The 24,404-nt window shown below is 40.8% G+C and overlaps 1 protein-coding gene across 1 annotated transcript in view; it reads right to left on the minus strand.

Annotated features, from left to right (window-relative positions):
• The window catches only part of PTGER3 (prostaglandin E receptor 3), a 58,491-nt gene extending 37,452 nt beyond the window's left edge, over positions 1-21,039 (minus strand). The window contains 3 exon segments of the mRNA XM_042781982.1: positions 18,243-19,364; positions 19,447-19,590; positions 21,010-21,039. Of these exon segments, the coding sequence (XP_042637916.1) occupies positions 18,243-19,364; positions 19,447-19,590; positions 21,010-21,039 (1,296 nt within the window).
• Positions 21,040-24,404: the final 3,365 nt, after the last annotated feature.

The following is a 24,404-nucleotide window of genomic DNA, read 5'->3' on the forward strand; positions in this document are numbered from 1 at the left end:
TTCTTGAATCTTTGTTATAAGAGGAATATTATGAAATGTCTGACTATGCCTCCATCTGACACTACTTCTCTGTGTAATCTTTTGAACCTTAGTATGTGCAACTGAAAACTGGGGTTGAAGATTACTGAGCTCATAAATTTTTGAAAAGATTAACTTAGATAATATATATAAAGGGTTTAACATAATAATTCTCAAGTGCCTATACATAGTAGGCATCCAAGAAATAGAAGTCCTTTTGCTCTCTCTTTTTTCTCTCAGATCTCTTCAACTTCCTGATTATCAGTTTTTCTGCCATTTCATCTTTTAATACATAAATATATATATATATATATATATATATATATATATATACATGAACAGACACACACACACACACACACAAATACACACTTGAAAGATACCTTACTGTCATAACATTTTTAAGACAGCAACAAATAAGCTCCCACTTCTTATTAGTAATACCCCAGTTTGGGAGAACTCTTTTTTTCTCTGTGGGCTGGCTGGGAGAGAAATCTCAGCACTTATTTTCCACTATCACCTCACACTCCAGAAACCAGATGCCAGAGGCACCTGATTCTTCCTCTATTGACAGCTTGGTACAGCAAGAGGGTAAATAATCCAAGCTAGAACAGTCAGACATTTGCTCTCAGGACTCTGAATCTTGAGTGACGTGAAAGGAGGGAGTACTGAGATGCCAGAGTCATTCCAGCAGCATGCAGCAACTGTTCTGCAGCAAGAACTTGGCCGTGTGGCCTGAGCCTCAGCACACAAAACAACCTGGCCCCTCCCTGATTTTCAAGCCTGGTCTACCAGCTTCCTATTGACACTGTGGAAACTCCAAGATCCTTTGAATATAAACCCTTTGTAAGATTCTTTTGTTTGTGACCAAGAACCAACTTAGGGAGGAGACCATAGCTCTGAAGTCAGAAGATATTTTGAAAGGTTTCCATTTTTCCTAAAGTTGATCTTCAGCATAATTTAATTAGAAACAGATGCTAGAAAACACATTTTCAAAATGTTCTCTAATGTCTTTTACAGAACAAAAGCTATTACTGAGAAATATACTTCTGGAGCCAGGCAAACCTTAAGTTTATACTTGGAGGAAATTATTACCATCAAAAATTCAAAATTTCGCCACCCAGTATGTTTGTTATTGGCACAGCTGCTGATTTATAAAGAGAAAATTAGTTGCCAGATTAACGTCAAACTAAAACCACAACTCACCCTTTATGGAAGAACCAAGAATGAACTTCTTTCTCCTTTTCCAGTCCCCTCACCATGGTATTAATGTTGTGTTTTTGAACCTTTGGAACCTTACACTGTAAACCTCGCATTGCATGCTTAACACACTTTGCCAAACTCCCTGAATCTAAATCTTTAATCATGGCTTAACAAAACTTGTATTAGTCTTTGAAGATGAAGTGGGGCCCTGATACTCTATGACTATTTCTTGTATTCATAAAACAAAGTAAAAATTAAAGAAGAGAGAATAATAATAATAATAATAAAACACTGCCATCAAGTTAATTCCAATTTATAGCAATCCCATAGGATACAGTAGAACTGCTCCATAGGCTTTCCACGGCTATAAGTGTTTATGGAAGCAGACTGCGCATCTTTCTCCCAGGGAGTGGCTGTTGGATTTGAACTGCCAACCTTTTGGTTAATAGCCAAGAACTTTAACCACCAGGGCCCCTTAGAAAGAATACAGTATCTATGATATATGATATTGAAACAGTGCTTCAAGATGACATATTCACTGACATATTTTGTTATTGTTGTTAGGTGCCGTTGAGTTGACTGCAACTCATAGTGGCCCTACATAGAACAGAATGAAACACTGCCTGGTTGTGCACCATCCTCACAATCCTTGATGAAATATTTTATTGTATTTAATTTTATTGCAACTGAAACCCCACATGTGAGTTATAAATACAAATCAATTAACTTAGAGCTTCGGAAAAGAGCACAGGATGAGGCCAATGAGCTGCAAAGCTACGTCTTAGGTGGATTCCTTAAAAGCAAGGCCTGAATGAGGGAGGCATTATGATACGTGGTAAGAAGCTAAAGTGAGAGACACAGAAGATCTTGGCTTCGGTAATCCATAAGATTACAGCCACTCCTGACACTCTTAAAATTTATGTCAATCAATCAGTTCCCTTATCTCTCTCCTTTTTTTTTTAAGTTAGTTTGCAACTAAAAAAATCCCAATTTTGAAAGTAGGCAATATGAATCTCAAAATTGCTCCCATAGTTTAGTGCAAGAAGAGACAAACAATCATGGGAGCTATTTTAACAGGAACAACCACAACAAACTAAAATTCCTTCTGAAACCTGGCATGAAAATTAAGTTGGTCTGGATCTTCTTCTAAATAGGGATCATTATTCTTATGACATCCTCTTATTTCATCAGTATACATTGCTAACTTTTGTATCTCTGCCTGACTGTTCTGACTCATGTTTCAGAAGGAAAAAAAAAAAAAAAAGCATTTACTAGATAGAACTTACATCTTAACTCTGCCCGTTACTAGCTCTGTAAACTTGGAGCAGTCACTTCCTTCTTAGGGAGACAAATGAAAAGACTTGTATGCACAATTCAATAAACTCCTGAAGTTTCTCTCTAACAACTGACTAACACACTACCAGAACTCCAAGAGAGGAAGGGAGGGTTCTACTTCTGTCAGAGACACAGGACAGGAGTTAGAGACGTTTTGGAACATTTTGTGAACTCTCGCCAAAACACTTCATAAACATGTCCCACTTCCTCTCAATTCTAGCTGTCTTCTGGCAGTTGAATTACTGTGAAAGCCTTCTAACTAGTCTCCCTGCTCCCACTCTTGCCTTCCTGCAATCCATTCTCCACAGAGCTACCAGAAAGATCTTTTAAATGCATAAATGCAGTAATATCAAGTCCCTGCATCAAAATTTCCAGTGGTTCTCTTAAAATAATATTGAAATCTTTAGTATGGTTTTACATCATTTGTCTCCAAAGTCCTCTCTGACCTCATTTTACATCAATACCTTCCCTGCAACCCTGATTTTTTATTTTACTTCAGTCTCAGCCACCCTGGTCTTCTTTTGAACCCTTAACTACACCAAGTGAGGACCTTTGCTGTTCCTTCTGCCTGGAATTCTCTTCCTCCAATTGTTCATGACTGGTTCTTCCCTAGCTTAAATATTATCTCTCAGAGATATCTTCCCTGACTATCCAATCTACAAAAGTTCTCCAGACTTTCTCAATCACATCATAATGCTTTATTTTCTTAACAGCATTTATCACATCTGTCTTCCAGTTCATTATTTTGTTTATTGACTTTATCCTTCTACTAGAATGCAAGTTCCCTAAGAGCAGGAAGCTCATTTGTGTCATTCCCCACTGCATCTCCAGCACCTAGAACAGCGCCTGATACATAGTAAGTGCTCAATACACATTCACTGAATGTATAAATGGATAAATAAATTCTAAATAGATGCCAAATTTGTTCCTATATTCAAAATTGGCAATGGAAAATAATGTTTTATTCAGTCACAGCCTCAAGATTCTCCTGGAAATTATTCTGTAGGCAACACATTCCTTGAGAACAAGGGCCATGCCATTGTTCAATCAGGTTGTGGTACAGTACCTGAAACACAAATAATATTCAATAAAAGTCTATTAAATAAGTTAATAGGAGCTCTGGTAGCATAGTGCCTAAGGCACTTGACTGCTCACCAGAAGGCTGGCGGTTCAAACCCACCAGCCACTCCTCGGAAGGAAGGTTGGGCAATCCTACTTCCGTAGTGATACTGCCTCGGAAACCCAAGGAGGGGTCACTATGAGTCGGGGCCGACTCGATTGCAAACAACAACAACAACAACAAATAAGTTAATAAATCATGGCTCCTTTCTCTGATATTGTCAAGATAATGTCATGTTATACTCCTGATCATTATCTTAGTGGAACTCCTTGATACATATCATAGAATTATAGCAAAATACAACTTTACAAATAAAAGTGGTCTCTATTTAAATTTAGTATTGTTCCTACAAATAAAAGTGGTCTCCATTTAAATTTAGTATTGTTCCATATAAGCCAAACAAAAAACAAACTCACTGCCGTCAAGTTGGATTTGATCCATAGCGACCCCTCCTTGGGTTTCTCAGGTGGTATCACTATAGAAGTAGATTGCCCAAACTTCCTTCCAAGGATCAGCTGGTGGGTTTGAACCACCATCCTTCTGGTTAGCAGTCAAATGCCTTAGGCACTATGCCACCAGAGCTCCCTTAAATCATGCAGTGTTCCCTTAGCATCAACGGATGGAAGCTAAAGGGAAGACAGACTCCAGCTCAATCAAAATAAGCAACATTTTTTTTTTTTTTTCTGATAGAAAGAACAAACCAAGATAAACTGGGCTTATCTGAGGCATCATAGCATGGGAGAAACAGCTTAGCCTTTGAATCCCATCTCTATCACTTACTAGCTCTATTACTTTGAATAAATCACTCAACCTCTTTCAGCTTTAGTTTCTTCATTATCTGCAATATGGTGAAATAATACTACTACTTATTTCATGTTTGTTGTAAGAAATAAAGAAAATTATGTGTGAAAAAGAGCCAAAACAATGCTTGGCTCTAAGAAAATAATTGTGCACTAGAGAAAGTAATGAAATTCCTGTAAACAAAACTAAAGCAAAGCTTAAGTAATTTGGCCAAGGATATTCTAGGAAGAGATAAAACATTAGATGAGCTGATTTACTAAATGATCTTTATAAATCCAGAAATTTTATAATGTGAGCTCTCTTACTTTAAAAATATGAAACAAAAGTAAAGAAAAACAATAAGAATATAAATTCTTATTCCTAATTTTTAAGGCAGTCTACCCTTTCTCATCCTTCAATTTCCATTTTGCTCATAATATTTCTCAGTAGTCTCAATTATACTCCAGTGACAACAGATCTACTTACCATTCCCAGCAAAGATGGCTCAGTTTTTTCTCTATGCCTCTGCACAGAACCCCCACCCCCTGCCCACCCCATTCTATGAAAGCTCTGTTCTTTCCCTCTTGTAAGACAACACTTAAAATAGGAATTCCAGGAAGTTTTTCCTCATCCCCTCAGGACTGCAGAGGTCTGATGTCCCACCCTTTCCAATCTATAGATTGGAGGCAACCTGAGACATCGTTTTAATACATAAAACTGATCAAATAACTCCATCATCTAAAGCTTTTAGTTCCTTTTCATTGTAATTAAGATAAAAATCTAAACTCTCAAACAAAAATGACAAGATTCTGCAATATCTGGCTCCTGCCTATCTCTCCAGCCTCACCTTGAAGCTGCTCTCCCTTTTTAATCACTTAAATCCATCTACCTGGACTTCTTTCAGTCCCTCCAATGCTTCTAGTTCTTTCCTGTAACGATGTGTTCACACACTGCTCTTTCTTCCTAAAGATCTCATCTTTAAAGGCTCATAATAAAGTGCATTTTCTCAAAGGCTCTCCCTAACTATCCACACTTCTTACCAACGCATCAAGAGTGAGCCTCTTAGACATTCTCCAAAAACAGTTTTTTTCTTGCCTTCATAACATATTCATTGTTTTAGTGATGTGTAAGTGAACAGATTAAGTTGCACTGGAGCAGACATTACAGAAGTAAGACAGTTGTTTTGGTAAATGTAGAGTGAGTTGAATGTTGTGAGATATACCAAGGAAATCACATAAAAACCTCCTGGTTTATATGTTGCTGGTCATTTGGGAAGAGGTAGACCATCAAGCTTATGGAGCCTAGTGCCTACTGGGAAAGAAGAGGCTAAGAAACTAACCACTTCTTCCCAAGATTTAAAGGCAAGACATTTGGAGATGAGTAGCTTTGGACACATTCACAGGATGGAAAGATATGAAAAGTCTTAAAAGAAAATTCATTGGAAGGTGTGGTAGTTAAGGTTGTGTCAACTTGGCTGGGCCATGGTTTTGAGTGCTTAGCAGCTGGATGAAGTTATTTCCCATGATGAGACTGGAATCAACTCTATGGTGGAATCTGCTGTGAGCAGCTAATTAGTTGCCTTCAGGGTGTGGCCTGCTTCCAGCACATATGAGGAAGCTTTGAGGAAGGTATAGCTTTAGGCACATCTGAACTCTGCCTGCGGCTGAGTCTTGGCCTGCCATGTTGCCTGATGATCTCCGGCTTTTTCCTGGACTTGAACCAGTGGTCTGACGTCTTGCATGCCTATCATGGGAATGTTCATCTTACCTGTCGATCTTGGCTTTGTCAGGCTCAGCAGCCAGCAGTTGTGTGAGTCAGAAAAGCCTCCAGTTCTAGTGGGCCTAGCACAGGAGGCAGAGAGCTAAAGCCCTAGATCAAGGGGTCTTCACCCAGTCCCTAGAGCTGGCACTTTGAACTTGGACCTCTAGCCTCCTGAAGTGTAAGAGAATAAATCCCTGTTTGTTAGGCCATCCACTTGTTGTATTTCTTTAGAACCAAGACAGAAGGAAAGGCAAATGTGTCAGGCATGATCTGAGTACAGCCCAGAACCTAAAGACACATAAGGAGGACTGGTTTCAGAACAGTTGAAACCTAAGGCCAGGAGCCTTTCTGGCACTATATACCCTAGCACAGTGGCTGCACTCTGTGTAATTACAGCTGGAATTATGGGTGTGAACCAATATGTTCACCTATGATGGAGTCCAAGCATAGACACCCTGAGTAGGGGCATGTTCTACCAGGAGAGTCACAGCATCAGTGGACCAGCACTGCCCTTCAGCCCAGATAGGGCCAGTCTATAGCAACAACACTGTGGCAGGCAGAGCAGTAATAACCCATTAAAATGGTTACATTTATTTATTGGAATGATTATTTATTTACTGTCTATCTACCTTAGGAGACCAAAAGCTTCATGAAGGACAGTTGTTGTTATTAGGTGCCGTTGAGTCAGCTCCGACTCACGGTGACCCCATGTACAACAGAAAGAAACACTCCCTGGTCCTGCACCAGCCTCACAATCCTTGCTATACCTGAGCCCATTGTTACAGCCACTGTATCAATCTAACTCATTGAGGGTCTTCCCATTTTTCACTGACCCTCCACTTTACCAAGCATGATACCCTTCTCCAAGGAATGGTGCTTTCTCACAACATGACCAAAGTAGGTGAGATGAAGTCTGGCCATTCTCACTTCCAAGGAGCATTTGAACTGCACTTCTTCCAGGATAGATTTGTTAGTTCTTCTGGCAGTCCATGGGACTTTCAGTATTCTTCTAAAACTCAAAAGCATCAATTCTTCAGTCTTCCTTATTCATTGTCCACCTTTCACATGCATATGAGGTGATTGAAAACATCATGGCTTGGGTTAGGGGTACCTTAGTCTCCAAAGAGGAGCTCTGGTAGCGTCGTGTCTAAAGGCACTTGACTGCTAACCAGAACGCTGGCGGTTCAAACCCACCAGCCACTCCTTGGAAGGAAGATGGGGCAATTTACTTCAGTAGTGATACTGCCTCAGAAACCCAAGGAGGGGTCGCTATGAGTCGGATCCAACTTGATAGCACATAACAACAACAACAACAACAGTCTCCAAAGAGACATCTTTGCTCTTCAGCACTTTAAAGAGGTATTTTGCAGCAGATTTGCCCAGTGCTATACAATATCTGATTTCTTGACTGCTGCTTCCAATAATGTTGATTCTGGATCCAAGTAATATGAAATCTTTGATGACTTCTGTCTTTTCTCCTTTTATCATGATGCTGCTTATTGGTGCAGTTGTGAGGACTTTTGTTTTCTTTATGTTGAGGTGTAATCCATACTGCAGAATTGTCTTTAATCTTTATCAGTAAGTGCTTCAAGTCATCTTCACTTTCAGCAAGCCAAGTTGTGCTGTCTGCATAACACAGGTTGGTAATGAGTCTTTTTGCTTATCATCATGGCTATCAAATACAGTTGCACTGGTTCCACATCACTCGTCTCTCAGGAGTGCTACTCACATAGAATATAATGTGAATGATGATCCCTTAAGTTACATAACTGTACAACTGGTATAGTCTTATAAGTGAGTCCAGGTCACCACTGTAACACCAAGGTGAGCAATGGTAGGCACATAGCAAGCACTCAATAAATAATTATGGAATGATTACATTAAACATGAGTCATCTACTTTGTCCATTTACATATATTTGCAAGCTTTTAAAAATTCTTTGGGTGTTTCCCCCACACATTTAGTATGTCCCAGAAGCACAGGAAGTCAGAATTGAAAAGGAGATTAGAGTTGATAATCATTTTATCTCAATGATGAGGAGAAGGAAGGCCAGCAAGATAAAGGGACTTCTATTACATGGTGGCAAAACTAAGCCCAAAACCCAGGCTCTTGCTTCGGTGCTATTCTTTTTGTGGCACTCCTTTGTTTTCTTTGTTGATTTTGTTGTTTTCATGAAACAGAGTAGTGTTCACAAATTAGGGGTCATTTGGTCACTAAATTTCCCTTGATGGGTTAGGGGCTGTTGAGCCACCCATCTATGTGGGGAAATGCTGAATATGTGTGATCTCCAGAGCCCCACTCAAACCAGGTAGTCAGTAGCAGTAAGTTATCAGAAGTATGTCATCAGGACAGTATTTCAATATAAACCTTACTGGCCTTGTGAATTCTCAAAATGCATCTTCTCTTTTACAATCTTTTTTCCATTGTTTTCAACATTAAAAAAATGCTGGTATTTTCAAATTTTCATGAATCATACTACCAAGAACCACATTTTCAACTGTAACAAATGATATCTACTAACTACTCTGAAAGAAAGACAAAGATATACAGATTTCCTCCAGGAAACATGAAAAGGATCAGTAAAAAGTATGTTTTTAAAACTACACTTGATTATTTTTTTGATCCATAATTGCTTAAAATAAATAGGTTTTCAGCTCCAAAATGATGTTTTGTTTTTTATTACCAAGAATATTTTTAAAATACTAATATTATTTCATCTAGTAGCATAGTGCCTAAGGCACTTGACTGCTAACCAGAAGTCTGGGGGTTCAAAACCACCAGCAACTCCTTGGAAGGAAGGTTGGGCAATCTACTTTCATAGTGATACCGCCTCGGAAACTCAAGAAGGGGTCTCTATGAGTAAGATTTAACTGGATGGTACATAACAACAAACAACAATATTATTTCATGCAAGATTTATCAGCTGTCATCAAGTTAATTTTGACTCATGGCATCCCCATAGTTCCATAGAGTTTTTCAGTGACCAACATTTATGACATGGATCACCAAGCCTTTCTTCCAAGGTACCTCTTGGTGGACCCAAACTGCCAACCTTTCAGTTAGCAGCTGAGCCCATGAACCGTTTGCACCACTCAAGAACTCCTATGCATGTATTATTTGACTTTTTCCTAAATTGGTGGCTAATTTCCCTTCTTCTAATAGAATGAAGGTGTGAATAATCAAGCCTTTTCTTGCTTCTTACCCACCATTTTTCATTTTTAGATCTATGGTTCTTTAAATACCTATAATAAAACCAGTACTGGTGAAATACAGATTTGGAAAAGGCACCACAATCAGTCACTGAAATATCCTTCTTATAAATAATGTCCAAGAGATTGTCAGGGACAGCCACCAATTGAGAAAATAACAACTTGTGCTATTCTTCAGATGCAAATAATATCAATGCCTTGTCAAGACCTAGTCGGAGCTCTGGTGGCACGAAGAGTAAGTGTTTGGCTGCTAATGGAGAGGTTAGTTGTTTAAACCCAGTGGTTCCATGAAAGAGAGATTTGGCTATCTGCTTGCATAAAGATTACAGCCTAGAAAACCCTGTGGGGCAATTCTACTCTGACATATGCAGTTGCTATGAGTTAAAAATCAACTTGATGACACCCAGCAACAGCAACAGCAACAACAAGACCTGGTCACACTCTGTGAGATCAAACTCTAAGTTTCTCATGCTTCAGTCTGATTTGTTGTTGTTGTTGTTGTTGTGTGCCGTCGAGTCGGCCCCCGACTCATAGCGACCCCTCCGTGGGTTTCCTAGGCAGTATCACTGCGGAAGTAGATTGCCCCATCTTCCTTCCGAGGAGTGGCTGGCGGGTTTGAACCGCCAGCCTTCTGGTTAGCAGTAAGTGCCTGAGCCACTATGCTCAGTCTGATTTAGGGTCATATAAATTCAGCTCTGGGCTGTAAGTGGCAGAGATTCAGTTCAGTCTCAATATTTCTGATCACCTGTAAAGGGATAAAGACCACTGAGGTGCAGGCTTTCCCCTCAAGGTGCTTCCAGAATGACCTGACCTAGGCAATAACTACACACGTGATTACTTCAATTCAAACATTTACTGAAGGACAGGTCTGTGCACACAAAGAACAACAGGAAGAAGACCCTGACTGGAAAGAGCTGGCATGAGAGGATGTGGGCCCAACCCATGGAGAATTCTAGAACAAAGGAATGACTGTTTTAGTGGGGAGTGGCATAGCTTGGCACAGAAGATGACTCCTCCCCTTCCAATAGCTATGGAGGAGAAGAGCATTCTAGACCAATGACAGAGACCTTCAGAGCACATAGTGTACTTAAAGAACACTGTTTATAAGACCAGTGCATAATATACAGCCTTAGAACCGGAGCAGCAGGGACAGAAGGTAGAGGGAAGAGTGAAGTAAAAAAGTAGTTTGGGAGCAGATTGTGAAATATCGTACTTTACATTCCTTTCTACAAGGGTGAGAGTTTATTCTAGAGGCAATGGAAATAATCCATTTAATCCAGATTATGGGGAAGAAGAGACAGGATCTAACATTTTCCAGATTTAACAAGCTAACTACGACTTGCAAGGGGGAACAGATTCAAGGGTTAAGAGAATATGTTATAGAGATAGGAGGGGGAAGAATTACCAAACCTTGTAAAAATTTATGCACATGTGATTTATTATTTTCTTATTTTATTTTTTAAAAAGTTGTATTCTCCACCACATATTTTGCTAGTGAATTAAAGCTAATCACTTGCCCCTTTTCTTCATTTTTCTGGGTAAAACAGTCCATGTGATCAACATTATTATCCAGTAAAATATTAGAAAAAAATTTCAATATGGAAGGAATATTTCCAACTTGCTAAGTGGCTCAGTAATAAAACATTTCATAGCACTGTACACCTCACAATTATTTTCACATAATTTATCATGTTGCTTTTCATTATGATCCAGCGAAGTGGGCTGTGTATATGTTATTTCTATAATAGCAAAAAAGGAAATAGTTCATAAAGCAAGTGAATTATCTAAGGTCACACAACTAAATTAATATCTTATGTAACTGGAACCACACCTTACCTTCTGATTCTCAGGTTTTCAGTCAATAAGCATGTATTGAGCACTGTGTGGTAGCCAATTATGATAGCTCTGAGGAAAAGAATAATGCACAAGACAGATATCCTATCTACCCACAGGGGCTCTAAGAGAATAGGAAGATAATTAACCAATGTGTCCAATGAAGTGCATCTCAGACTATGACAGAGAAGTGCAGGGCTCTATAGAAGCAAAGAATAGAGAATCCAACCAGAGCTAATAAGAATCAAGGAAGGATTCTCTGAGAATGACTTAAACTGGTGACACTAGCCAATCCAAATTTGCTTGGCAAATATTGAATGACTGAGGAGTGTATTGGAAAGTGGAAAACTAGAGAGAGAACTGTTCTGAGTATAAAGAGCAGTCTGCATGAAGTCACAAAGCACTTCTACTCTACAGTGCTGTGTGTGTGTGTGTGTGTCACTCTCATTAAAAGAGTTACAGTTATCCAGCTGACATTTCTGTATAAGAATAAATACTATGTTTACTAAAAAATGTTAACATATATTTAGGGGATGAGATGTAAGTGGGACCTCAAGCAAAACGAAGCTCCTTTGATTATCCTCTTTAACCTATGAAAGTTGAAATTTTCTGGAAAAAGATAGACTTGAGAGGCCTTCTAGAAACTCCTGCAAAGTGTGGCAGGAGTTGAAATACAAACGTTCTACTTGCCTCTAAGATAAGAAATAAAAGAGAACGAGTGAGTCAGAACTTGATATGTCACAGCTGTAGATCTTAATCAGAATGTGAGGCATGAATGAGATAAATGTGCAACACTGTACATTATGAAAATGTCATACCAGTGTAAGGTGTTTTAGAGAAGACTTCCCACCACTACTTCCTTGAAGTTGTGGTGTAGAACTGAGAATGAAAACATGGCACCCACCATCCCTCACCTACCAATCCCAGACAAAAAATTAAAAAAAAAAAAAAAAAAAAAGACTCACTGTCATTGAGTCGGATCTGACCCATAGCGACCCCTCCTTGGGTTTCCAAGGTGGTATCACTACAAAAGTAGATTGTTCAATTTTCCTTCCAAGGAGTGGCAGGTGGGTTTGAATCGCCAGCCTTCTGGTTAGCAGTCAAATGCCTTAGGCACTATGCCACCAGACTATTTTCCTGGATGAAAAATAGTCTGTCACAAATATTTGTAGTACATATTCTTGAGTGTCATTCCCATAAAACTGAACCTATGAAAACCTTAATAATATACCCTAGGAAACCCTATGGGGCATATCTACTTTGTCATATAAGGTTGGTATGAGTTGAAATTAACTGGGCAGCACACAACAGCAACGATACACCATTATCCCAAATGTACCATGTCTAAAAGCCATTCAGTTGATCAAACCATCCTCCTTTCATATGGTACATTTTGGTTAATTGAACCTGATTCTTTCAAAAAAGAGAATCTTAGAATAATGTAAATGGAAAAATAACTTAGATATCTACTAGTGCCACTTCTGCACTTTACACATAAAAGGATATATAACCCAGTTATGCAAAGTTGGGATTGAATGCTGGCCTCTAGCTAAGCTAAATAAAGAAGCAAACTTTAAACTCGGATATTTTATACTCCAGTTCCTCCTCTGAATGATGTAGATAACAGTGGCAATCTTATAGGATGCAGTTAAATGAGATAATGTATGTGAAAATATTTTCCACAGTGCAAGGGACATTATAGATGCTCAATAAATGCCTGTTGAATCAATTTTTAAATCTTTACATCTCCCATTTCTAATAACACTAGTTTCCTCTTACTTTTCCTTCTCTGACTCATCTCTACCCTAAGATCCTAACTGTCCTATAAAAGCAAGTCATAACTGATCACATTTTCTCATTTCCCAGCCCCAATCTATCCACACACTGTAATCATTGCAATCTTTTTAAAATTCTTTCTCCTATTCAAAAACCCCAAACGGGTTCTGTGGCCTACTGTCAAAGTATACAGTTCTCATACTGTCATTCAGGGACTAACTACCTCAGTCTGTCTCACAAACTATTTCAAACCATTCTTCCCATCATTCTAGTGTGCATGCTCTGTCTCAGAAAGGCTTCTTGGGTACATGCTTTCTCTCAACTATGCGTGGGGTCTAGCTCTGCCATCCCACATCTCCCTGGAAGCTCTCCTGCATTTTTTTTGGGGGGGAGGGGGATTTCACTCTGACTCATAGTGACCCTATCTGTGTCAGAGTGGAACTGTGCTCCATAGGGTTTCCAGGGCTGTATTTCAGGAGTAGACCTCCAGGTCTTTCTCTGGAGCTGGCTCTGGGTGGACTCAAACGTCCAACCTTTTGGTTAGCAGCCAAAAGGTAACAATTCGGACCACCCTAGGACTCCTCCTGGAAGCCTATTCTGACAAATTCAGATAGATTCTTTTTTTCTGAGAGCCAACGCATTATCCTATCTTGTGTTTGTCTCTAATTCTTTCTTCATAAATGAGAAAATTCTGCTTCTCTACTTCCCTGAATAGATTATAATGCTTTGGCCAGTTTTTAACAAGCTTATTTGATGTCCCTTTCACAGTGCTTAAAATGATATATTATGGTAAACCCCAAAATGTAAAGAATTCTGAATAATCTCAATTCTTATGAAAAATAAATTATAGAAGATTTTCCCTATAGTCCTGATTCACATTTTTAATCCTTTCTACTGAAGCAAAATTCTAAATATGGCAATGATTTATTAGCAGAGAAGATTAGCAATTTAATAATATTTATATGAGCTCTGGTGGCATAGTGCCTAAGGCATCTAACTGCTAACCAGAAGGCTGGCGGTTCAAACCCACCAGTCACTTCTTGGAAGGAAGACTGGGCAATCTACTTCCATAGAGCTACCAGCTTGGAAACCCAAGGAAGGGTCACTGTGAGTCAGAAAAAACTTGACAGCAGTGAGTTTACAAGAGCATTACATCTACAAAATCATCTATAACAGGTATCTACCACTTGTGGCATATTAAGGGTAAATTTTATCAGTCAAAATATATGAGATTCCTGATATTAAAAAAAAAAAAAAACAGAAACTGTATTGTGCATCATTTTCTTGAATTGAAATATCCTGATTGCTTCTGTGGATATTGAACCAGGAATTTTCTGGCTCAAGATTACAGGCAAAAATTTCTAAGGCTGCTTTCATCTTGTTTCAAGTATGTGGATAAGAAACACTGTAAATTTTCCCTCACTTTAGAATCACTGAACCAACTCCTCACAATAAATTCTTCATCACAATCACTTTGCTGAATTATATAGCCTTTAAATCACTGAAAAGGTCTAAACTTCCATTTCACTAAAGTAAGGCTAAATTAGAATTAGAATCATATGCACCTGTTCTGACTTACCTACAAATTCTTAAAGACACAGTTAGGAATGGATCTCTTTCATATCCTGGGTCTGCCCATACCTCATTTTTCATGTTTATAGCTATGTCTGTATTTACTATTTTAAAGATAGCTGTAGGACTAACCCCATTTGGAGAGCGCTAGGTTTACAAAAGTACAAAATGTACTCATGGCTTCTTGTGAGCAACAAACTAAAGTTAATCTTGTTTCTGGAAACCTATATATCATGCCAAAATAACTAGAACATTTGGTGAGCATGCTTCATTAAAAAAAAAAAATAGCAACAATAACAATTTTAATAGACTGCATTGCCCAGTCAGTTAACTGATTCCAACAGAATGGCTATTTGGTGCCTCTCAGAAACTGTGGATGAGAACTGTACATTGTCTATCATTGTGACATCGTATCCCCTTATATTCTCCTTTAATGTCATATCTCATATTGTATTTTAGAAAGTTTCTGTGAAAAAAGAAATAAAAAACAACTTTTGTTTGCACTATAAATCTCTGTTATTTATGTGTTGGCAACTTTAACATTTGGGACACATTCTCATTATGGTATTTTTGTTCAATTAAGTTTTCTAGCAGCAATAGCTAAAGTTATTATGGTAATGATTGTCTTCAAAGATAAGATATGCCAAGGGTCCTTTTGGGAGCTCTGGTAGCATAGTGGCTAAGATACTTGCCTGCTAACCAGATGGCTGGCGGTTCAAACCCACCAGCCACTCCTCAGAAGGAAGGCTGGGCAATCCTACTTCTATAGTGATACTGCCTCGGAAACCCAAGGAGGGGTCGCTATGAGTTGGGGCCGACTCGACGGCACAGAACAACAACAAGGGTCCTTTTAAGTAAAAAGTTAGAATAATTAGATTAGTATCCTATGCCCAATTCAACAAAAGCTAATAGGAGACATTTTCCCCATAACCCGCTGCTATCGAGTGATTTATCACTTAGAGTGATTACCACAGAGTAGTACTGCCCCATAGGATTTCCAAGGCTGTAAATCTTTACAGAAGTAGACTGCCACATCTTTCTCCTAAGGAGCAGCTGGTGAGTTTGAACCGCTGACCTTCTGGTTAGCAGCCCAACGCTTTTTTTTTTTTTTTTAAGTATTAAAATGATCTTTCCCATTAACATTAATATATTGAAAATTCAATTCACTAAGTTAACTAACTTCAATTCTCTAAGTTTTGATTCTCACAATTCCCTAAACTATTAAGAAAGTGGTTTTGCCAGTTTCTTTCCTTTGAAACAATTCCAATTTTGTGCTATAGATCCTTTTGAAGATATTTGGAGATTTAATTTCAGTGCTGCATAAAACAAAATAAAAGCATTTCTTTCAGTTTTAAAAGAAATTTTGGAAACCAGATTTCTTTTCTCCAGTATTATTACATGTTGAGTTTGTTTCAACTTTAATGTTTTTTTATGAAAACCAAATCAATAAAGTGGCTGAGAAAATGTTGCAAACCAATAAATAGTATTTGAATGCATATATTAATTGAAATTAAATAAGACTAGTTCCAAGTATAGTGTTTCTTAAGAGTGTAAGTGAATTTGGTCATCCTACATTACAATTCTCAGTATCTAAATTCTTCCTAAGGCTACCATGCTCGTGGCATCAAATCTAAAATTTCTAAATAAAATACACTCTGTTGTTTATAATATTATATATTATTAAATATATTATATATATATATATATATATATATATATAAATCTGATTGGCTGTGTGAGTATGCATTGTATTCATACGATTGAACTGTATTTTTTTCCCCTACAGTGTAAATCCTGTGCTAGAGAAACTCAAAGGTGTGGGGCTCAAATGGCAGTTGTGAAAAATCCAGGTTATCTTTAAAAGTTTACATTAATTACTACACTTGTGCAGTTGCTATTGTTAGCTGCCGTCCAGTCACTCCCACTCACAGGGACATTATGCACAACAGAAGGAAATGCTGCTTGGTTCTGAGCCATCCCATGATTGGTTGCAGATCTGATGGTTGTGATCCACAGGGTTTTCACCTGCTGATTTATAAAAGCAGATCTTCTTCCTAGTCTGTATTTGTCCTCAAACTCCACTGAAACCTGCTCAGCATCAGGGCAACATGCAAGCCTCCGCAGACAGAGTGATGGTGGCTTGACATGAGGTATATTGGCTGGGAATGCAACTAGGGTCTCCTGCTTGGGAGTGAGCATTCTACCACTGAAGTACAAAGCTAGCATCCTTCAGTGAAATAGAACACTTGTTTTCCTACTGTTTGGCCCCTACAAACCCCATTCTTCAACCGCAGAAGTAAACATATCTAAAGTTTATTTTTGATAAGCCATGCGATGACATCAGCCTGAGTTCTAGCTCCTGGAACACAGGACTATGACCACACAGCCACCTGTACTACTCTCCTTGTCTCTACACTTCACTGACTTGGAGCCAAAGCTCATGCTCTAAATGTACCACACCATTTAAATACAGGTATTCTCAAATTCTGTTTTGGCAAATGGGAGGAGAGGGTAAAGCTACATATTTAAAATGCAAGAGATTAAAAACTACAGTTGGTCAGTTCTGAGGACTGTGTCATGAGTTTCCACAGATGTCTAAAACATTTCCAGGTTCAATTGTAATCATCTACAAGTGATTATAATTTTCAAGGCAACAGCTGCCTTTTAAGGTAGGCTGCCTGGGACCCAAATAAACACCCATTCACCAAGAATTGGTAAATGGCACTTAACCACAGAAATCTTTACTTAAAAGCACCACAGAGGAAAACTTCTAAAATACCTTATAACAGGGAGGTGTCTGGGCAAGGATAAGAAACCAGTGAAACACCACTTGTTCACAGGAGGTGCACTGGCCTGGGGACCTGAGAAATGAATAAACCTGTACCTTCTATCCCAGGATTAGTTGTGACCTGGCCCAGATCCTTAATGGCAACAAGGGAAAGCAAGCAAGCGCTGACCACAGAGAGTTATCCACCAACAGGAGGCTTACTGACTGTCAGGTTCAAGCACTTCATAGAGGGGAGAGGGAGGGGAGGCCGGAGGCTGGGGATGGCTGCAGCGGCTCAAGGCGTTCTCTCTTCTGCTTCCAATAGAGCACAGAAAGAAGGTCACCTCTGCCCACCCAGGGGGAGAGGGCAATGGCTCAGAAGCTGTGTAAGGGCTATGACGGTCTGGGGTCACAGGTACGGTACTTCTACTTCTATGGATGGAAAATCACCTGGGCGAGTGAGAAGGGTTCGAAATAACGAGAAAAACCATAGCATTAAGCCTCAGTTATCATCGCCATTCTGTTTCCAGAGCACACAGGGCAAATCTCTTATCTTTGCACTTGCCCTTAAAGAAAATTTGGGTCTCTTTCTCCCCTTCCCGGTTAGAATAAGAGCGTCTGGTGGATAACAGCCCTGTGGTTTCTATATTTGCCTATCCGGCGCCTAATGGGATGTCTAGCACAAAGAAAGTACTCAGAAAGTAAGTGAGGAGTTCAACTTTGAAGCGCTTGGGCTGTTAGGTCCCAACATAACTCTCCAATGCTGCAAGACTGCAAACACACTGCAAGAGCCGCCACTTCCAGAAGTCTCCATTTCCTGTCGGGGCGCATGCCTACCCCAACTTCCCAGTAGCCCTGAACTACCTACCAGCAGCGGCGACCAGCAGACCGACAGCACGCACATAATCCCCATGAGCTGGATGGCCGTCTCCGTCGTGATCCGGCCCCACTGAGCACTGGACTGTGACGCTGTGGCCTTGGCCCGGCAGCGAGACACCAGAGCCTTAATGGTGGCCAGGTTGCAGGCGAAGGTGATGGCCAGCGCTGAGAGCCCCAGGAAGGCAAAGGTGGAGGCAAAGAAAAGGTTGCCCCTGTTGTCCCCGGAGCTAGTGCCGTTGCCCCCTCCCCCGGTGCTGATGAAGCACCATGTCCCGGGCCACTGGACTGTGTACTGGCCCACGCCCAGCACAGGCAGCAGGGCGAAGGTGAGCACGGCCAGCCACACGCCAAAAAGCACCGCGCGCGTGGCGCGTGTTTTCATGTGGCTGGCGTACCAGTGCGGCGCCCGGATGGCCAGCGCCCGCTCGACGGCCATGGCGCTGGCGATGAAGAGCGAAGATAGCCCGAAGACAGTCATGGTCAGACCGAAGAAGGTGCATAGCTGCCCCGACGGATCGAGCTGTTCCCAGCGCTGCTTGGACAGGTACACGACGATCACCACCGGGGTGGTGAGCACCTGCCCGACCAGGTCAGTGAGAGCCAGCCAGCCGATGCACAGCAGGAAAGACTTCTTGCGCTTGCTCTCGCGGCGCCGGTAGCTCCGCGACACCAGCAGCATGGCCAGCGCGTTGCCCACGAAGCCGGTGATCAACATGGTGATCGGGAAGGCCACGGACACAGAGCCGCACTCCCCGCGGGGTCCCGGGGAATTCGTGAGGTTGCTTGGCGCCCACATGCTTGGATAGGAAGAGTTGAGACGGGTGCAGCTCCGGGTCTCCTTCAGGTGGGCTTCGAAGTGAGAACAGGACTCTGGGAGAGCTGTAGCGGGAGCTGGCAGATGCTGAGCGGGCGGCGGCAGAGGCCGGCGACAACTCGGGCTGGGGCAGGGGCTGGGGCTGGCCTGCCCTCCATGGTGCGGGGCGTTGCCACCGCTGCGCTCCGCTACTTTGGCTTCGGCTGCGGCGGCGCCAGGGCTGTCCGGCAGCGCAGGCGGCCAACGTCCGCTCTGGAAAGCCGGTCGCTCGGAACCGTGCTGAGGTGCCCCGGCCCTCTATAAGGCCGAGGGGGGCGGGGCGCCCATGGCTGTGGGGAGTGCGGTGGGAGGAGGGTGGAGAAGCTACGGAATGTCCCACTTGGCTGCAGCGTGCCCGCTCCCCTGGCCACCTTAGCTGGGGAAGCCCCGTGTAGGACTCCTCTCCAGTCGCCGGTGTTCCTGACCCATGGGAAGCTTGCCGCCCTGCTGTGCTCTGCAGCCCCTCGGCTCCCGACCTTCGCTCCTATTCACCCGCAGAGGAGCGTCAGTGGGTGGCAGGCAGTTGAGAAGTCGCACTATACTTCCCTACACCAGGCAAACTGCTAAAGAGGACTAGAGCGCCCGCCCTCCTCCTCCATCTACAGATGGTTGTGCAGGGATTGGTCCTCTTTAAGTCTTTGTTACCCTAAAAACCCACTGCCAACAAGTCAATTCCGAATCATAGCCACCCCCACTGGATTTCCAACGCTCTAAATCTTTGTGGACGAAGATTGCCACATCTTCCTCCCAGGGAGCAGCTGGTGGAATTGAACTGCTTACCTTTTGGTTAGCAGCCAAATGTTTCACTCTGAGAAATGTAAATAAAATAGCCTGCCCTTGAACAGTCTTCGTGAACTTTTCTTCCCTTCTATTCCAGGAGAACCTCTAGAAGGACCACCAGTAAACTGCCCTGTCTCCGAAGATGCACTGGAACTATAAAACATTGGTTTCGATACAGTTTCTATACCTCTAAGAAAATGCCTCATGTTAAAAAAAGAAGAAAGAAAGGTGAAGTGCATAATACAAAACAATAAAACCAGGATGGTCAAATCCAAAGATAAAGAAATTCTAGCAACTACCCCCACCTAAGCTGCCCTCTACCCCCAACCCCCAAAAAAGAAATCAGCTAAGACAAAACTGACTCCAGGCAGGTGGCAAGCCCAAGCCCACTGTGGTTGCGTTGGAGTTGGTTCCAACTCATTACCACCCTTTTAGAGCAGAGTAGAACTGCCCCCATTGGGTTTCCAAAGCTATAAATCTTTATGGAAGCAGATTGCCTCATCTGCCTCCCTCGAAGTCACTAGTGGGTTCGAACCACTAACCTTTTGGTTAGCAGCCAAATGCTTTAACTACTACACTACCAACACTCCTTCAAGCAACTAACTACAAATCTGAGGTAGTGAAATCAACTGCTGCCAGCCCATGGGAACTGAAGGGAGAGGGAAGTATTCACTTACAAAGCCTCCAACTGTCCTCCTCCTTGGCTTATTCTCATACAGTTAGGACTAGAAACTACTTAGGTGTTCTAAAGGCTTTAAACCCCAGGGAAACGTTGTCCTTAAAATTCGATGGCACACAACAGTACAAATGAGCATAATTGCCTAGTTACATCTTTATTAAACCAATATAAGTGTTTTTGTTTATTTAGAAAAAACATTTTCTCTTTTTTCATAGAGACTCTACAGGATACTACTGTCATTGCAAGGTGGTGTTACTGTAAAACTTGCAAAAGGTGGAAACTGTCATAGAGAAAAATGCAAACACTTTCCACATATAGAAAGGAATAGAAAAGTGGTAAGACTGTACCCTGTCAAAGGCAGAAAACTTTTGAGACCCAGAAAAATAAGACAACCCCTTCAAATTCCAGCTCTCACAAGTTTCACTGTACCAATATTATTATTACCCTTTCAAGGTGACGTAACTGATGGTCCATGAAGTTAAAGGATATGCCTAATGTCTCAGCAATTCTCCAGTCCCCATCTTCTTACTGAAACACAGTGTTCATTACCTAAATACCATAACTACTCGCATTAGGTGATAATTAATGGTGAGATGAATTCTCCCCAAATCTAGGGAGGGCTAGTTTGCTTTGTCCAGGATTTTTTTTGTTTTTAACTAACAAACTTCATTTTTCTCATATTTAAGAAATTAGACTTAATTGTATAGCATTATTATGTTATCTAGATTTCAGACTGACTGATTTCAGAGTAAGCCCAGTCAGTTTCTTTTCCTTTCCTAGCTAAAATGATTCCCTGTTTGGGTATAAATAAGTGGTAGGGATGAGAACAGAATATGTCTCCCTGAATTCTTTGTTTCTGTGCCACTGTTTTGATTATGTATCCGAGCATTATAAGGTTCTATAGTTTTTGGTGTCCCTTGGTGGTGCGAATACTTAACATGTTCAGCTGCTAACTGAAAGGTTGGTAATTTTGAGTCCATCCAGAGGCATCCAGGAAGAAAGGCCTGGGAACTTACTTCTGAAAAATCAACCAGTAAAAATCCTACAAAACACAGTTCTCCTCTGACACAGGAGATCACCATGAGTAGGCATCGATCCTACAGCATAGGGTGGTCATATAGTTTTTAGAGAGAAAAAACAAAAATATAATTAAAACTCCATTTTAGCAATATGCATAAATCACAACACTAATTTCATTTTGTGTTTTGCATCATTTGAAAAACTTTTTGTACTTTTGAATTTTAGGTCTTTAATAAAATGTCATGTTTATAATGTGAACTGTAGTCAGGAAGGAATAGTGAACTACTTTTTAAATCTACTCCCAAATTTATGTCTTATTGTTGTTGTTTGTTGTTGTTATGTGCCGTCGAGTCGGCCCGACTCATAGCGACCCCTCCTTGGGTTTCTGAGGCAGTATCACTACGGAAGTAAGATTGCCCAACCTTCCTTCCGAGGAGTGGCTGGTGGGTTTGAACTGCCAGCCGTCTGGTTAGCAGGCAAGTGTCTTAGCCACTATGCTACCAGAGCTCCCTTATGTCTTATTAGTTGGAATTAATCTCAAATTAATCTCAAATCCATATTTGGGGAAGTGTTTTTCTAGAATAGTGTGATTTGACACGTAAAATAATATTTGAGTTATCCTCATATATAGCTTTATTCAAAGCATTTGGATTAAAGTACATACCAATTTTAATCCTTCAGCAAGTGAATTGGTGTAGTGCCTAAGGCATTTGACTGCTAACCAGAAGGCTGGCAGTTCAAACCCACCAGCCACTCCTCAGAAGAAAGATGGGGCAATCTACTTCCGTAGTGATACCACCTCAGAAATCCAAGGAGGGGTCGCTATGAGTCAGATCCAACTCAATGGCAGTGAGTTTTTTGTTTTTTGTTTTCCAAGTGAATTCTAGTGCAATGATAAGAGTCCTTGAGTGGTGCAAATGGGTAAGTGCATGACTACTAATGGTTAGCAGTTTGAACCCAGAAACACTTTGGGAGAAAGGCATGGCAATCTGCTTCTGAGAGGTCACAGCCCTGAAAACCCTATGAAGAGCAGTTTAATCTACAACACATGGGATTGCCATGAGTTGAAATAAACTCAGTGGAAACTGTTATTTGTTTTAGTTCATTATCTTTTATTTAAAAATTTAAGACTATTTCATATAGCAAGAAAAAGAAAAGAAAGCAGCTCTGGTGGTACAGTGCCTAAGGCATTTGACTGCTAACCAGATGGTTGACAGGTTCAAGCCCACCAGCTTGCTGCTTTGTGGAAGGAAAATGGGGCAATCTACTTCTGTAAAGATTTACCACCTTGGAAACCTAATGGGGGTTTTTACGAGTAAGAATCGACTTGATGGCAGTGGTTTGGGATTTTTTAATAGCAAAGAAATGTAAAGCTGATCTTTCTCTAGTTATATCCAAAGTTATTCTCATTTTTATTTACAAATATTTGACCTTTTTGAAAGTTTCACTTTTCTGCAGTGCATGCTGTAGCCAGTTTGACTTCATAAGGGTGAGAAACATCAGGATATGCATTAACAGAGAATTAATGTTAGCCTCTTTTATTCACTTTTTAGATTTTATACACCAATGTACTAAATTTGTATTTCAGAACTTTTGTAAAACACTTCTCTCCCTTCAGTGTTTTGCTTCATTCGATGCTTCATTCATTCAGATTCATTGTCTGTTTCATAGATACTGTCCTTGCAAACAAGTGACTTTGGGGATCTGGGCAATCACACTGTGAAGGATGCTGGCATTTGTATTCTGGAGAGGGAATTGCTACAGTAGTCTGAATGGTGTTAATCTGAAACAACTGCACCCTCCAGTGGCCTAAAGGCTAATAACATGCTGTACTATAAAAAACCAAACTCAACTGCCGGCAAGTTGGATCAGACTCATCATAGTCCTTCCTTGGTATCACTACAGAAGTAGATTTCCCAGTCTTCCTTCCGAGGAATGACTGGTGGGTTTGAACAGCCAACCTTCTGGTTAGCAGTCAAATGCCTTAGGCCCTATGCCACCAGAGCTCCTAGACTAAAGAGCATTTCCAAAAGACCAATGTATGCTTTGATTAGGAAATGTGATTGCTTTCCTAGATATCTGCTCATCAATACATAACTGTGCTCATCTTGTTTTCCATTCACTACACAAACTGACATCTTTGCTTGATCAATAACCAATGGACAGTTAAAGTTTCAGAGTCAGATAACTGAAAGTCTACACATGAACTTGTTCAAATATGCTTTCCAAAATAGAAAAGTACATATTCATGTTATATTTTAACTGAAATCCTGCACTATAAATGAGTTTACAGATTATTTAACAGCATTCATACTGTATCATATTTTAAGTCTTACAACATATATAAATAGTGGTGATTAATGTATTTTGCTATTTACTTCTACGGAATTTCTTGTTGCTAGCCACTCCTCAGAAGGAAGGTTGGGCAATCTACTTCTGTAGAGATATCTGGGTGGAAACCCAAGGAGGGGTCACTATGAGTCAGTCCAACTGGTAGGCAGTGAGTTAGTCGTCGGGGAGTCAATCACAAGTAATGGTGACTCTGTGTATGCAAACTAGAATTGCTCCAGAGGGTTTTCATGGCTGTGAACTTCAGAAGTTGAATGCCAGGCCTATTTTATGAGGCGCCTCTGGGTGGGTTTTGAACCACCAGTCTTTGAGCTAGTTGTCAAATGCTTAGCCATTTGTTCCACCCAGGGGCTATGAACTTTTACTGTGCATAAATGCATTGCCGTGGAGTCGGATCTGACTCACAGTGAACCCTCCTTGGGTTCTGGAGGCAGTATCACTATGGAAGTAGATTGCCCAAGTAGTGGCTG

The sequence above is a fragment of the Orycteropus afer genome, unplaced genomic scaffold (assembly GCF_000298275.1).
Source record: "Orycteropus afer afer isolate SDZICR_OR568_19922 unplaced genomic scaffold, OryAfe1.0 scaffold00213, whole genome shotgun sequence".
NCBI lineage: Eukaryota > Metazoa > Chordata > Mammalia > Tubulidentata > Orycteropodidae > Orycteropus > Orycteropus afer.